A 16,680-nucleotide genomic window follows, 5' to 3' on the forward strand; every position below is an offset into this window, starting at 1 on the left:
ATGTTTGGGATCTAGAAGCCTTGACTTTTAGATCTTTCCCTGATGGTAAGCATTGTTCTTCCTCATCTGAAAGGATGGGAGAAGATATGTATTCACCAAGAAAGTAACCTTCTATAGTCTTATTTTTTTCCCCCTTCTTTGGACATTTTCTGAATGACTTTTGGGTCCTTTGTTAAGAGTAGGGTATACTCTGGGGGTCTGTAAGATCTCAGTTCCTCCAGGGTGGTACAGTCAAGTGTGTACACTGGTCTGGGAGCAAGCAGAAATTTTTGTGCCCAGAATCTGAGTAATAGAGTTTCCTCTTCAAAGCCATCTGGCCTCCAGTTCTGCCAAGTCAGCACTAGGGGCTGAGATTCAGATAAGCTGCCAGGGGCAGGGCTGCCATTCAGTGTGAGATAAAGATCAGCTGCTCAAATCCCCCAGGAGTATTAGGTGGGGGCAGGGCCTCTACACAGGGCTGAGGTAAGAATCAGCTGCTCAGTGCCCCCAAGGGTTTTATGATCCAACCATGGATGTGGGCTGCTGTAGGGGCTACTGTGGAAGCTGCTGAGATGTGTCCTCTGTGGCCGCCACCTGAGGCCGGAGCTATGGGAAGACCGTTCTCCTTTCTTGGCCAGCTGAAAAAACCCTGTCACTGACCTTTGGCGCCTATGGGTTGAGGGATATGTGAACTACTGCTACTGGAACTGGAGATTCTGCCCCGAGGCCTGCTGTGGTCCTCCTCCCAGAGATACACCAGGGCCAGGGCTGGGCTGGGCTCCGCTTCAGGTCCTGTGTGATAGAGGTTTCTGTGGGCCTTTCAGGTCACCCTGGACTAGAAAGCTCCTCTACTCTGTTGTTCTGTGGCTTCTGCTGCTCTAGAATTTGTTAAGAATCTTTCTTTACAGGTATTTTATGGGCTGTTAGGGGAGAGCTAGTATATGTGCATCTTTCCACTCCACCATCTAGGATAAATTATTCTTGATTGTAAGCCTGTATCTAGCAGTTTGGAATATAGTATTCCAACTACTCTTTTTTTTTTTTCCTCCCAATTATTTGTGTGATCCTGACAGTTATTCCTTGGTACTTGAACTTCTTTCTAGATGGCTTGCTTTGTTTTTCTTTGATGTGGAAACTCAGTTTTAGCTCTAATATTATTGGAATTTGTCCTTTTGGGGTTTCTTTCAGGAGATAATCAGTGGATCCTGTGCTTTTGCCGATGTTCAGAGCTCACATTAAGGTACTCTTTGATGTCTCAGAATAGAGGTACTAGAAAACTTCAGTGTCTTGGAATGTCCTTGTCTTAGTGTTGCCCTTCCCACATTGGTTGCTGTCACTCCTTGTACCCATGAAGGGTTTCTAGTCTCTTGAGGGCCTGGCTGGCTACATGTTTCTATGGTGCATCTCTGGTCAAGTTGGGAGAATCCTGGCTTGTGTGCCTGTGAAATGTAGACTTTATATTTTTGTTTCTTCTCCAACACTCTGCCTTTCCATTTTATCACCCAATTCAGATTCTATTCTAATTTCATTGGAGTGAAGGTGTTGGTAACTTTATCTGTGCATAAATTTTTATGGGAGGAGTTTCAACTTGTGATTTTAATTTACATGAGAGCACTGAGGTATTAGTGACTTGCATGGTCACACAGCTAGGATGGTCCTCTACTAATGCAGATTGGTAAGTGTTATACATCTTAAAGGCTAAACAGTTTGACTTCAGCCCTCAGAGGTTTGAATTCAACACTGCCTAGGATTGTAGTCACTGTTTGAGAGATGAGTGCTAAACCCAGGTTTTTCTGACTCACAGGCTGACTTTCTATTTATTGCCTCATGTTGATTCTCCTTCATAATAGCTATCTATCTACCTATCTATCTACCTATATATCTATCTATATATCTATCTATCTATCTATCTGTCTATCTATATCTATTATCTATCTATCCATTCAAACTCTGCATACTTTTGACTTGCCTTTTGTATTATTGAGCTTTGAAAGTCCTTACAGAAATAAAAGCAACTTGGAAGGCTTTGGAAGTAAGTAGTTAATACCCTTTGGAAGGGTATAGTTATATGGGTAGAGTTATATATGTATGTATATATATATATGTGTGTGTGTGTGTGTGTGTGTGTGTGTGTGTGTGTGTGTGTGTAGTTATATATTTTAATTCCAAAACCAACTATGGACTTGTTCAATCCTCCTTTTACCTCCTCAATCAATTATAATTCTTAAAAATTCTGAGGCATAGGAGAGTGGGAAAGATAAAAGTTAAATTCTCAGAAGTGGGGCCCCCTTAATCATTTGTGGTGGTCAGAGGCCCTGAGATGTTAATTATGAAGGGAGGAATAAAAGATAATACCTACAAATGCAGGACCATTAAGGTATAAAAGCATAAATATGTGAGCCATCATTTTCATTACTTTGTCTATAGTTTTTTTTCATCCTTCTGTGAAGTAGTTGGTACAGAACCCAAAATATTGAAGGATGGGAAATAAGAATGAACTGAGGTGGGGTTGAGAGCTGGTAATATCTCATCACTATGCAGTGGGAGCATATATCCTTGATGTGTTGTTTAATTAGTGTAAACTAAGACTACCTTTAATGTATTTTTATTTTCTTATTTCTGTAATAAGAGGAATATAGCACATTTCATTGAAGTATAGAATTGAAGAACGGGAAGGGTCTCCCCTCTTACCTTGGTAAATGCTGAAAATAGTATTTGTTCATTTTTCACAGTATGATAACTTTTCACCACTGCAGAGTACAGATGCCTTGTGCACATTTTTAGGTCATTCTTATAAGATCCTAGAGGTGAGAAAGTAAGCATATAAAGTAGTGATTATTGATGTTCCCTGGTTGTCTTTTTTGTTAGTTATACTGCCTGTGATTTTTATTTTCAGTTTTTCAGTATCTTTCTAGCTTGTGCATTGATCCTTCAGCACCTTTAAAATTATGTGGCTTTCAGCATAGACTTCCTCTGTTTACTGGACCTGGTTGATTTGTATTTCAGTTTTTGTTCTTTAGCACTATTTATATTTCTTCATGAAACACATCAGGGATGCTAGAGTCCAAATGTGGAAATTCCAACACCGCTAATGGACAAATTAGTTTATTTTAGAAATGCTGACAGATGTTTTCCATTTTTCATCTGTAGTCCTTCTACTTTCATACTTCAATGCTCTTTTTTAAAATGTAGTTTTGGAATGAAATTGGTCCCTAACCAAGCTTTCTTCAAAACTCTTTATCTCTTGAATATTTCTCATTGTTTTGTAGGATGATGCTACTTGTCTTCTACCATTCTCATCCTTAAAGTTTTACAAATTAATTTATATTTCTAAACTAGTGTTGTCTTTGGTTGCCATGTCTCTCTACTTGGAAAGAAGATGAAGTATTGGTCGGCTGAGGTAGTTCCTAAATTTTTTGGCCTCTTTATTTTGTTGATTGCTTTTATATGACTAGGTAAATTTCTGTTGATTTAATCATTTTCCATTTTGTTTAACACCAGTAACTTGTTTAAATAGATCAGTAGGGCAGTTTTTATTACTTTTTGTATCTTATTCTCAATTGCATCTTAATTTGCTGTTGATCTTGATCTAATAATTCAGTAGAGTGACTGCAATCAACTGATTTCAAAATCATCTCTTTCTTAGCTTAATTTTTTTTAATGTTAGTATGTGTCTGCCATGTCCAATACATTTTATTTTAACTCTTTTTTCTCCAAGTTTGATTGTTTCTTTTGTTTTGATACCATACTCATTTTCTTGTATTTATAAGTCATCCAAGAACTGTGTGATTATTAGCACTTATTTCCCCTTTCTCCATCACTTTGCTGCCATCACTACCCTGATGAAAGAGGAAAGAAAATGACTGAAGGACATTTTGAACTTTTATTTTATGGGTCACTCCAGCCAAAAGATTGCTTGGCGTACTTGTGATGAGTTTCTTTGCCCTTAGATAGTCTGGTCCTTAGAGAGCAGTCTCTCACTAGAATTTTATTCAGAGCTCTTTCCTGTGTAACAGAATCTGTCAGAGTTTTCACTTTAGTATAACCTTTGAAACCTCAGCATCAACTTTACCACATTGTGACACCACAGGACGGTTTTTGTACAGGAAATCGAGAAATACATTTGTAGCCATAATTTGAGGCAAAAGTACTTGTGATCCAAATCTGTATTTGTATGAGGAAGTTTTTTATCAGTGAAGATTCACAACTGTATATGCAACTTAAAATCTTTATAAAATTGCATGAGAGCACTGAGATATTAGTGACTTGCATGGTCACACAGCTAGGATATGTCAAAGGTAGGACTTGAACCCAGGTTTTCTGATTCTATCTAATATAACACACTGACTCTAAAGGAAAAAATCTATATTCTTTAAATTGATATTATCTACATTTAGACTGAGTGATGTTTTCTCTGGGAGCTAAATATGACTGTGTTGTTTCCATATTGTGTGTATGCAGTACTGTTTTGTGACATGTTACATTGTAAATTTAGAACTATAAAAAGCTTAGTAAGTATGTTCAACATATATAAAACTAAATAGATCAGAGGCAATAGATATTTTGTAAATATTAGAGATTTTTCTTTTGTATGTTTTTTTCTAATTGCCAACTGTATAACATATTGCCTTTATTGTTTAACATGAAAATGACCAGTCTTTAATCATGCAACTTTTATTTTTCTCCAGATTTGTTGTCTAGAATAGACTTGGATGAACTGATGAAAAAAGATGAGCCACCTCTTGAATTTCCTGATACTCTTGAAGGATTTGAGTATGCTTTTAATGAAAGTAAGTCATGTATATTATGTAAATTTGTTTAAGAACGCTAATAGAATCACAGATACTGTTTGCTACTCTTACACTTGATCTTAACTTTTCATGTGCCAAGTAGCAACTAGATGCTACTTTTAATGGATGACAAGAATATCATGTATATTTCTTTTTGGAAATAATGGTTTATCTTTGCAATCTTAGACTCTTTCAATAAAGTTAAAAAGTACCAAGTTATAATTTCCTATAAATGTCAAGCCTTTTAAAGAGGTAGTCATGAAATTAATCCAACTTTTTTCAGCCTTTGCTCTTCAGTTCTCATATATCCCTTCTGCAGACCTAATCAGATTATATGGAGAGATACTACTATTACTTATGCTACTTTAAATTAAATGTCTGACGAAGATGTATCAAAGTGGTGTCATTTTCAAGTACAGTGCTAAATTTCCCCATCATCTTATAGCACGTAGATGTAGTATACATCTATTAATGAAATCAACAATAAAATAAATTCTGTACGTAAGATTTTGGAAGTAGATCAGACCAGCAATGGGTGGTATGACCCAGTAAATTAATAACGGATCTCTAAATGCCTATTTGAAACAGATAATGTTAATACTTATCTATTTGTTATTTGACTGAAATGAATTGATAACCTATCAAAGTTCTCAGTTAAGATATTTCTTTTAAGAATAAGTTGTTATTATGGTGTTTGTGAGGAGTCATAGTAGCAGTGCTTCATGAGATAAAATTTTTCATACATTTGTATATATGGAATAAAATAAAGCAAGTTTTAGGTAGCCAAATTAGAAACTTAGATCACTTACTATTCTTCATTTTTCAAACTTCTTAAAATACCACCCATATCTGCACACTTTACTCCGTGTATGTATGTGCTTGCATGCTTTTAAGATTCCTTTTAGCAGAGTTCAGTAGTCATAGAAAGCATTTGCTCTGACTTTTATCTCTTTGCAATAGTGAATAGATTCCTCTTTCAGAATAATAGAAGAAAGCTTGGTGCTGTTGTGAGGAAACTACTTGCTTTTAGATATAGAAGACTTCAGTGTTCATAGCTGTCAGTTAGTCCACAAGAATTTATTAAGAAGTTGTTATTTACCTGACACCTTCCCTAAGAGCTGAGTATGCAAAGAAAGGCAAAGAGCTCACAGTTGAGTGATGGTGGGAAAGATGACATGCAAACAACTATGTATGTAGAATATATCTATATCTTTAATCTATCTACCTGTATCTGTTGGCTCCTCTTTTTTCTTTCTCTATATCTGTCTAGAGAGTAAATTTGAGAATATATCAGAGGGAAGGCACTAACAATAAGGGGGAGTGCAAAAGGATTCTTGAAGAATGTAGAATTTTATCTGACTTTAAGGAAGCCAGGAGGTAGAGACAAAGAAAAATAACATTCCGTGAATAGGGGTAGCCAGTGAAAATACTGAGTTAGGAGATGGGATATCTTGTCTGAAGGTTGAGTGTCACTGGGTCTTGGAGTACATGGACAGGGTTGACTGGAAAGCTAGGAAGGGGCCAGGTTACAAGGACTTTTAAAACTAAACTAAACTATCTTGGAGTTAATAAGGAGCCCCTGGAGTTTATTGAATGGCAGTGACATGGTTAGACCTGTACTTTAGGAAGATCATTTTGGTGTCTGAGTGGAGGATGAATTGGATTGGGGATAGATTTGAGGCAGAAGATGAACCAGAAGGCTATTGTAGTAGTCTAGGTATAAGGTGATGAGGGTCTGAATCCAGTGGGGATGGTGTCAGAGGAGAGAAGGGAGTATGTGTGAGTGATATTGTGAAGGTAGAACTGATAAGATTTGGTGCAGAGGATTGGATGTAGAAGATGAGAGAGGATCCAGAATCCAGGATGACACCTCTCAGCCTCAGTGACAGGGAGGATGCTGTTGCTCTTGGAAGTAATAGAGAAGTTTGGAAGAAGGGAGAGTTTTTGTAGAAATATGATAAGTTTAGTTTTTAGACATGTTAAATTTGTCTATTAAACATCTAATTTGAAATATCTGATAGGCAGTTGGAGATGCAAGCCTGGAGGTTGAAAGAGAGGTTAGGGCTGAATAAATAGATCTGTAAATCATAAGCATAGGGAGAATGCCTGAATCCAAGGAAGCTGATAAAATCACCGTGTGAACCAGTATAGAAAGAAGAGAAGAGGAGAGAATGCAGGGTAGATCCTTGGGGAATAGCTACAGTTTATGACTCCTCAGTGTTTCCATACTACCTTCGTGAAAATTAATTTGTTCATTTCCTCGCCATAGCCCTTTTAGCTTTTAAATGCTCTTGTGACTTTTCTGAATTGGTGTAGACAAAAAAACATCAGGCAATGAGAGTCAGTCTTTGAGAAGAGGGTGTCACTTTTAGTCATTCTGTTTATAACAGTGTACCTTAGCTGTTGTTGCTACCAACCCTTTGACTTGAATGTCTGTTTTTTTGTAGAAGTTTTGGCTTAGTGTTTTGACTAAAATTTCTTTTATTAACCTGTATCTTGAGGAACTTTCTTAGGGTAAGGGGTAATCACTAGATTTCTGTGAAAGCTTGCTTTGCAAAGAAACGTTTCCTAAGGTTTATCTTGAACTTTTTACTCGTTTTTAGTATGATGAAAGAGAAACTTTGGGAAAAGATTTATTCTAAATGAGCAAGCCTTGGTTGAAGCAATAATAGAGTAGAAGGGGAGAGAGATTAAGGTACTATTGATTTTTTTTTGAAAAAACTGAGATTATGCCAGTTTCATACTAGATTTGGGGACAAAACCCCAGCATAATTGAGTGTTATGCTATATTAGTATATTTATGCTAAAAATTGTACAAATTTTGTTACTATTCATAGTGTGGAAAATCTTTGTGATGTATGGACAAACTGAGGAAAATGAAGAAAAATGGAGAAATACTTGATTATTCAGTATTTCTTCTCCTTGTTTCTTTAACTTTGATTTTTCTCTTTTTGGGTTGAATAAATTGATAATTAAAAACACCCACTTTCCCATATTTTTATGAAAGCAGATTTTATATTTGTATCCCATATGACAAACTTATTGTCAAGATCAAATGAAGTAAGTATATGCTGTTTTGCAAACCTTTATGGGAAACGTTGTTATCCTCAATGTCTATCTAATATAATACTTTGCAAAAGGAAAGTGTTTAATAAATGTTTGTTGAAGGAAAGAATGAATATGAGAGGATATGCTGTGAGACTTTTAACTGGCATTTTAAGGTCTGTACTAAAGCCTTCCATCATTCAGTTAGTTATTCTTTCTCAAGCCTTGGTAATAGGTAGCTTTCATCTAGTTACCTTGTCAGCAACAACAAAAAAATCTCCTTCATGTAGGAGAACCCTTTCTCTACCTCCCCTAGGCTCATTTTGTTTGACCCTTTCCCATTTCCTCTTTATCCAGGTATCAGGGTTTCTGGAACGCATGAGTTTAGAGGAGGAGGGGTGCTGAGATTAACAGCCCAGAGTAACAATAGTTTTTTTTGGCTGCCATATTGAACTTTTGACTCACATTGAGCTTCTATTCCCCTAGAACCTTTACCTCTCCCATCTTATTTCCTATGAATTTGATTTTTTCAACCCAAGTGAAAGAATTATTACATTTCATCCTAGTTTTAGTTAATTTTTTATTCTGAACTTAAGAAACAAGAAATAAAGTGGACATTTCTCTATTTCATAGAAGAAAAGAAAAAGAAGATTATACATAAATTATAGATCTCTTTAGATATGTACTCTATGCCTGTATCACCATCTTGTCTTCAGCTTATTATAAGTTCAAGTTGTGGCTTTCAAAGCTGTCCTGTCTTTTTTTTTTTAACTTCTTTCTCGCCTTCTTACTGTTTTCTTCTCTGCCTTTTGAAAAAGAATATGCCAATTTTCTTTTTGCTCAATAATTTCTGTCTTCCTTGCCCACTCTCCAAATTTGAAAAAAAATAAAAATAAACAAAATCCTAGTAACAAATAAATCCCCACATTGGCTGTGTTGAAAACGTATGTCTTATTCTACTTCTTCAATTTTGTCATTTTTTTTTTCAAGAGCTAGGTAGCATGCTTCATCTCCAGTCCTCTGGAACTGTTGGTAATTGCATTGAGTAGAGTTCTCCAGTCTTTCAAGGTTGTTTTTTGTTAAATGTTGTTATCGTATAAATTGTTTTCTTGGTTCTGCTCACTTCACCCTCGTTGGTTCATGCTGCTCGCCCAAGGGTTCCATGGAACCATTAATTTCATCACTTCATTATACTCACATACCATAATTTTTGAAACCATTTTTCTTTGTTTATGATTCTTTGCTATTACAAATAGGCCTTCCATAAATATTTTTTCTACAAATGGATGCTTGTCCTGTTTGCTCTTTTTCAGGCATAGGCTTTGTAATTCTATTAGATTTGGCCTAATGTGTTAGCTTGTTGAGATGCTGCCTGTGGAATTCAGTGTGATAGTTGTTCCTTCCAGCTTTATGACATCTAAAAACTTGATAAATATACCATCTGTCTTTATCCAAGTCATTTATAGTGTTAGATGGAATAGGGTTATGGACAGACCATCCAGAGAAACTCTATTAAAGACTTCTCTATTGATGATTGACATCGAATTGTTCATGACTGTTCTTTGGGGCTGGCCATTCAAGCAGTTCTGAATTTATCTGTACTATTGTCTGGTTCAAATCTCAGCATCCTGTCTACAATAATGCTTCTCAAAATTTAATTAAACTAAGTTGATTATTATTTTTATGATTTATTAGACTAGTAATCCTGTCAAGAAAGACAGATTAGTTTGATCTATTAATCCATAAGACTCTTTGTGATTATTTTTTCCTAGAATTTTACATACCATCCTTTTAATAATATATCCTAGAATGTTAACAGAGATTGAAACCAACTTTGCGAATTCACAGTTTGGGGAAGAAGAGGATGGGCACTGGACATGTGATTTCATTGATATAGAGAACTCCCATATAAATGAATTCCTCCTCCCTTTGTAGGTCAATATTGTCTCTCCAACTTAGATCTTAGAGCCTGGGAGAAAGAAAAACAACAACAGATTTTTGTGCCATTATAGAAACTATTAGTTTCTTAGTAAAGTCTAATTACTATAACCTGTATTCAAGAATTTTGACAATGTATCTCAGCTCTAGCCTGATTTTTCCCACTTCTTTCTCTTCTCTTCAGCTACTTTGTTATAGCTATGTTGGCCCACTCAGTGTCTCACATTTTGTTCCTTCTGTGTCTTTTGTTCATGCCACTCCATGTTCGTGAAGGGTATTCAAACCATTCTCCTTTCGCACCATATGTCTAGTTGTTGAAATCCTACCCATCCCTTAAGACCCTAATCATGCCCTACCATAAAACTTGCTGTGACATAGTAACTCTGCTTATAGCATTTATTCCTTTTTCAGAACTCATACCACATATTATCCCTATTACCAATTTGGCAATTAATATCACAATTAATTTGTGATATACTTTGGACTTTTGTGTGGTTATTCTTGTTTAATTTTTTTCAGCTTTTGTGCATTGGGTCTCAGTCATCAGTTATTTGAGGGCAGGGACCATGTCTTACACTTCTTTGTATCCACCATTATATCTGACATATAACACTCAAATATTTGTTGACTTAATTTTGAGGAAAAGGGTAAAGAATTCAGAATCAATCCTTGATTCTATTGGGCTAGCCCTTAAGTGTTTACTTTTGTGTGTGTGTCAGTGAAGTGTGGATGACTGAAGAAAAGGGCTTATATGAAGACTAAACTTGTTCTGGGGGAAGCTGATTTAAAGTCTTATTGATCATCAGTTGTTAGATTTTAAATACTCTTACTAATGGATAGTAAATTACAATACTGTTGTTCATTTCTCTTTTAGAAGGGCAGCTGAGGCACATTAGAACAGGGGAGCCATTTGTCTTTAATGCTCGAGAAGACTTGCACCGATGGAACCAAAAGCGCTATGAGGCTCTTGGAGAGGTATCTCTATGAAAGTGTTTTAATACTGAAAAATAACCTTTTTAGGCTTTATTTTTCTGATGGCAAATTACACTGAGTAAAATTATGAGAGCCCATAAATTGTTCACATTCTATTTTTGTCCAAAAGTTATTTTTAAATGTTTTAGAGATTTTCATTGTTATGTTGGTGCATGGAAATTACATTTATTATTAAAAATATCATTCTGAATATGACACAAAATAATTTTTTCTATGGCCATTACTTTTCCTGAGGGAGAAACATTGAAGCCAGATTTGAAAAAATTAAATTTTATTTTCAAAAGGTTGGCTTCTGCATAGAGCAAATTATCAACCTCTCCTGCCTTGAATGCTTACCTCCCTAATAAAGATTGGTACCTGAGCAGTCAGTTATAGTTGCTCTGCTTGCCTTGGCTCACAGTAGGATTAAAAATGTTATGGGTAAGAGGATTCTGATAAGCATAGCCACACATTCCCTAAATACTAGCTTAGGATAACTAAAAGATAACTTATTTCACAAAGGTGATTGTTCTGTTAAAATCAAGTTGTCTATTTTTAGACCTTTGCTTTATTTTTAAAATTAAACATTTTTTTATTTTAAGCTTAAGTAGAAAATGAGAAAAAAAAAACATTTGTCATGTACACAGCAGAGCATGAGAGGATTCAATATAAAATAATAAATTTTCATTTCAAGAAAACCTATATAATAAGTGCTATACATTGTTTTCAAAGCTGCCCAGCTTTTCTTTTCTTCCTTGTTGGTTTTCTTTTGTTCTGTGCTCTATACTTTTTGCTTTATTTTTTCCCTCCCTCCCTCCCTTGCTGTCCTACCCAACAAAAGGGTGCAACTAAGTATGGAGATACACATACATACATGCATACACACATACATGTATATATACACACACTTCAGTGTAGATATCTGTAAACATCCACATACATACATACATACACATATGCACTCATACACATATATGTAAGACCATGCTATGCTTATTCCCGCCTGTCATCAGTTTTTCTGAAGGCAGATCGCATTTGCCTTTGTAAGTCCAGGTCCTTCCACGTTTTTCTAAATCAGCTAGCCCATCATTTCCTATACTAGAGTAATATTCCAGTCCACTCATATCCTGCCTGAAAGATTGTATATGAAAGTTTTTTCCCAATTTTCTGCATTCCTTCTGTTCTCAGCTACATAGTTTATTTATACAAGAAAATTTTAATTTAAAATAATTGAAATTGTCCATTTTACACTTCAACAGTGCTCTCACCTTATAATATACTTTAAGGTCTGATAACTGGTGAGTCTGCTTCTTTATGCTTTTTTTCCTCTGATTTCTTTGAAAATCCTGACCTTTTGTTCTTCCAAATGAACTTTTTTCTAGCTCAGTAAAATATTTTTTAGCAATTTAATTGGGATGACATTGAATAAATAGATCAATTAGATAAAATTATCATTTAAAAATTATTTTGGCTTTACCTGCCCTTGAACAATAAATGTTACTTCAGTTATTTAGATCTGAGTTTATTTTTATAAAAAGTATTTATGTATAAAAAGTTTTTATGTTTTGGCAGTTATCTGCTCAGGTGTTTTATACTGTCTAGTTATTTTAAATGGTTTGAGACCTTTGTTTTAAAAGTGATGAATATTGCTGTATATATTTCTTGGTTTATAGTAAATAATGATTTATATTGATTCAATTTAGTAAGTATTGTTAACAGAAGGCTTAATGCTAAGTGCTGGGTGTGCAAAGATAAGCTAACAAAAACACTTGTTCTTAAGTTTATAAAGGTATGTGGTGGTGTGTGTACATGTGTGTGGTAAGGGTTGGGGAGGCCTACAAAGAGATTCACAAATAACTATGACACAAAGCAAAGTAAGCTTATAGTAAAGGGGAAAGACAGACTAAGATCTGGAGGGAGAGGACACCTTCCCCTTGTGGAGTGGCTCACATAAGCCATTGTAGGTGTTGTGCTGCTTAAGTTAGATTTTCCAGTTAGGAAATGACTCGATAAGGCAGTAGACTAGTCTAGTGATTCAGATTTGGGATTAGAATGAAATGAGACACTCATAGACCATCTAACAATTAACAGAAGAAAATTTATTTTAGCAACTTAGCAGTAGCGTGGAAAAGATGTTCAGTAAAGATACAGCATTGATTTAGCTGGTTGAAACTTCCCTGACTTCACGTTTACCTAGTGCTAGTCAGAGGCTGTGTTCAGGCCGAGGGAGGAGTGTCTGGTGACTGGAAACTATGTCCAGTGGTTTGAGCTTAGCCCATCTGAATCAATGTCTTGAGGACAGTTTCAATACCTTTTAAGGAAAAACTAATCTAACTTGAGTAGGATAGATGTTGTTCCTGTTATGACAGTTAGTATACCTCCTTTCTCATCCCTGTAAAATCTTTAGGAGAGTAATTTACACACATATCAAGAGTATACTTGATGGAAATTTGAGTATGGAACAAAAAGGCTCTAACAAATGACTGAAGCAGAGCACACCTTTATAGTCATACGATTGACTGGAAGATGCAGAGAGCACAAGATCCTACAATGTTTATTGTTTATTGATAATAAAAAGTCATTTGACAGAGCAGAGTTGAGTCTTAATAGTTCTCCTGAAATAAGTTATCTCTGTGCTAGGAAAAATGCCTGGCCCATGATAGGGTTTTATGAATGCTTATTGATGGGTTATATATATGGGTTGTAATCTTATAACCCATCAATACATGTTGCATGCTGTAACATAGATAATTTTGTTTATTCACTGTCTGATTATTAATGTCAAGTTTAGCATAAAATAGGGACAAATAAGCTTGCTAAAGGTATTTGCCAGTGTTAGGAAGAATATATAGCTGTCAGTTCAGTTGGAAAAGGGAGTTTCTTTATGTAAAAAACATCATTTATAGTATGTATGATTAGAAAAGGAGGTATGCTGGTCATGTAGTGAGAGTGAATGATAATAGATATATAGCCTAAATGCTTCATTGTTACCTGTGTAGTTAAAAAAAATTATTGAGAATTTACCAGCTCCACTTGGCTTGGAACCATTAAACTGCCACCTCTTTAGCAGCACAGTCTTTTCTCAGTAGTACCATAAATACTTGCTTTTCCTTTGTGAATTGGGAGTGGTTATGACCAGACTTGAAAATGGTCTTGCTAATCCTTAAGTCTGTCTTCTCTAGCCTGAGATGTTTGGTTTGTATCAGGAAGGACTTTGATAGGGTGAAAACATGTTTCTTAACCTGACAGAACAGCTTTTCATCATGGTAAAAAAAGTTTGATCTCTTCGCCGTTGTTTCCCATCTTCCTTCATCTTCCAGACCTGGACAGTCTTGGCAATCTTTTTGTTGATCTAGATGCAGTGGTTGTATAGCTCGTCTGACTAGCCAGGCCTCGGTGGGTTTTGTGGGGTCAGTGACCCCTTTGTGGTCCTTGCTGTTGGTCACTCCCATGTTGTCAGGTATCTCATGGACACAGTAGACATGGGCACTTGCTTCTCCAGCTTCTCCCTCACATAGATAAGTTTTTTCAGCTACATTGCCATCAACTTGATTTCTCTTAAGTGGGACTTTTGCCTTTGGGGAAGCAGGCACATGTGGTATTCATGTAATGATCAAAGACCTGGAGCAAAAGCTGCTTCCTCTTAGAAAGGCAGATATTTGGGGGGCGGTTTCCAGTATGGAATGTACAAGATAGTACTTTGGAGAATGGCAAGCAAATATTAGAATTTCTATTTCTCCTTTTAAAAACAAAAACAAAATAGAAACTAAACTTTATTAATATAGAATATATAGAATAGCACTGGCACCTCATATATTAGTTAGTCACATGGAATAGTGAGGGAAAGTAATTCTACAATATCAAGGGACTGACAGTGGCACCCTGCTTCATTTGTTTGCTTTTAGCATGTTGTAGTGCATTGTGCTTTACTTCTTCCTGGCTTAATGGATTTACAGATTTTATTATCCAGTTTTCATTGACCTAGAACATACAAAATAGGCAAGTGATTTTACGAAGATTCCCTCAAAGAAATTGGACTGAAGACAATACTAATGATTTTAATAAGCACAAACAACACAAAAGTGCCAGATCTAACATAGTTCTTTGTCAGCAAAATTAAAAACACTGACAGCCTAATTATACATGACAAGTTGACCAAAAAGATAGATGTTATCAAGAGCACTTGAAATAAAGATTTAGTGTCCACTGTCATTTAACAATAAACCTCACCTTGAGTGTGTATTTTACTTCACAATATTAGCTAATAAATGATAGCATGAAGCTGTTACAAATTAGTAAGTCACTTAAAGAAGCTTTTATTTTTGAAACAGAACTTTCTTTTTTTAAATGAATTTTTATTGACATCTTTTATTTGACCTTATCTGTCTTTCCCACAGAATTATAGTTCCTCTTCCCAGAGAGCTGTCTCATATAATGAAGTATGAAGAAAGAAAGAAAAGGAAAAAAAACGAGAAAACTAAACTACACATAAAAAAGCCAATACAATATTTAGTATACCCTGTGTAAATCACTTAATTTGTGTTTGTTTCGGTTTCCTCAACTGTAAAATGGGATTAAGAACAGCCCCATAAACATGGAAGTGCTTTTGTGAGGATTAAATGAGAATATTTTTTTTTTTTTATTTTTTTTTTATTTTTTTTTTTTATTTTTTTTTTAAATTTTTTTATTTTTTTAATGTTTAACAATCACTGCCATACAATTGCGATTTTATCCCTCCCCACCCACCCCCCACTACCTCCCTCCCTCCCCACGACTGCATACAATTCTGTATAGATTCTACATATACTTTCCTATTGAGTATATTTTCACTATAGTCATGCTATGTAGTCAGACTAAGATAAATGAAAGAATCCGTATAACAAATCAGAACATGATACACAAACAGATACACATACACAAACATGATCTGCTACATTATGTGAGTGACTTCCATATTTCTCTCTCTGAGTGTGGAAGGCATTTTGCCTTGAGGTCCACCATTGGGATTTTTTTTTTTTTCAGAAGTTCTTGTGTTATTACAAAAATCTAAGTCTACCAGAAAAAACTCTCACACACTGTGGTTGTTGCTGTGCATAAAGTTCTCCTGGTTCTGCTCCTTTCACTCAGCATCAGGTCATATAAGTCCTTCCAGGCCTCTCTGAAGTCTTCTTGTTCATCATTTCTTATGGCACAATAGTACTCCATTACATTCATATACCATAATTTATTCAGCCATTCCCCAATTGATGGACATCCCCTTGACTTCCAGTTTTTGGCAACTACATAGAGTGCTGCTATAAATATTTTTGTACATGTGGGACCCTTTCCCATTTTTATGATCTCTTGGGGATATAGTCCTAGTAGCGATATTGCTGGGTCAAAGGGTATGCACATTTTTGTAGCCCTTTGGGTATAGTTCCAAATTGCTCTCCAGAATGGTTGGATGCGCTCACAGCTCCACCAACAATGAATTAGTGTTCCAACTCTCCCACATCCTCTCCAGCATTTATCATTTTCTTGTTCTGTCATGTTTGCCAATCTTATAGGTGTGATGTGGTACCTCAGAGTTGTTTTGATTTGCATCTCTCTAACCAATAGTGATTTAGAGCATTTTTTCATATGATTATAGATAGCTTTAATTTCTTCCTCTGAAAATTGCCTGTTCATATCCTTTGACCATTTATCAATTGGGGAATGACTTGTATGATTATACATTTGGGTCAGTTCTCTATATATTCTAGAAATGAGGCCTTTATCCCCGAGCTTAGCTGTAAAAATTTTTTCCCAATTTACTACATCCCTCCGGATTTTGGTTGCATTGGGTTTGGTTGTGCAAAAACTTCTCAGTTTAATGTACTCAAAGTTATCCATTTTGCATTTCATAATGCATTCTATCTCTCCTTTAGTAAAGAATTCTTCCCTTCTCCATAGATCTGATAAATACACTATTCCTTGC

The 16,680-nt window shown here is 35.5% G+C and overlaps 1 protein-coding gene across 30 annotated transcripts in view; it reads left to right on the forward strand.

Annotated features, from left to right (window-relative positions):
• ARB2A (ARB2 cotranscriptional regulator A) overlaps positions 1-16,680 on the forward strand; it is a 478,053-nt gene that overhangs the window by 58,892 nt on the left and 402,481 nt on the right. For 21 of the 30 annotated variants that reach the window (XM_072606132.1, XM_072606145.1, XM_072606136.1 and 18 more), the window contains 2 exons: positions 4,668-4,769; positions 10,627-10,727. In XM_072606132.1, the coding sequence (XP_072462233.1) occupies positions 4,668-4,769; positions 10,627-10,727 (203 nt within the window). The remainder of the gene's footprint in view (positions 1-4,667; positions 4,770-10,626; positions 10,728-16,680) is intronic. The other 9 variants (XM_072606150.1, XM_072606156.1, XM_072606153.1 and 6 more) reach the window with 1 other exon arrangement.

The sequence above is a fragment of the Notamacropus eugenii genome, chromosome 4 (assembly GCF_028372415.1).
Source record: "Notamacropus eugenii isolate mMacEug1 chromosome 4, mMacEug1.pri_v2, whole genome shotgun sequence".
Taxonomy (NCBI): Eukaryota; Metazoa; Chordata; class Mammalia; order Diprotodontia; family Macropodidae; genus Notamacropus; species Notamacropus eugenii.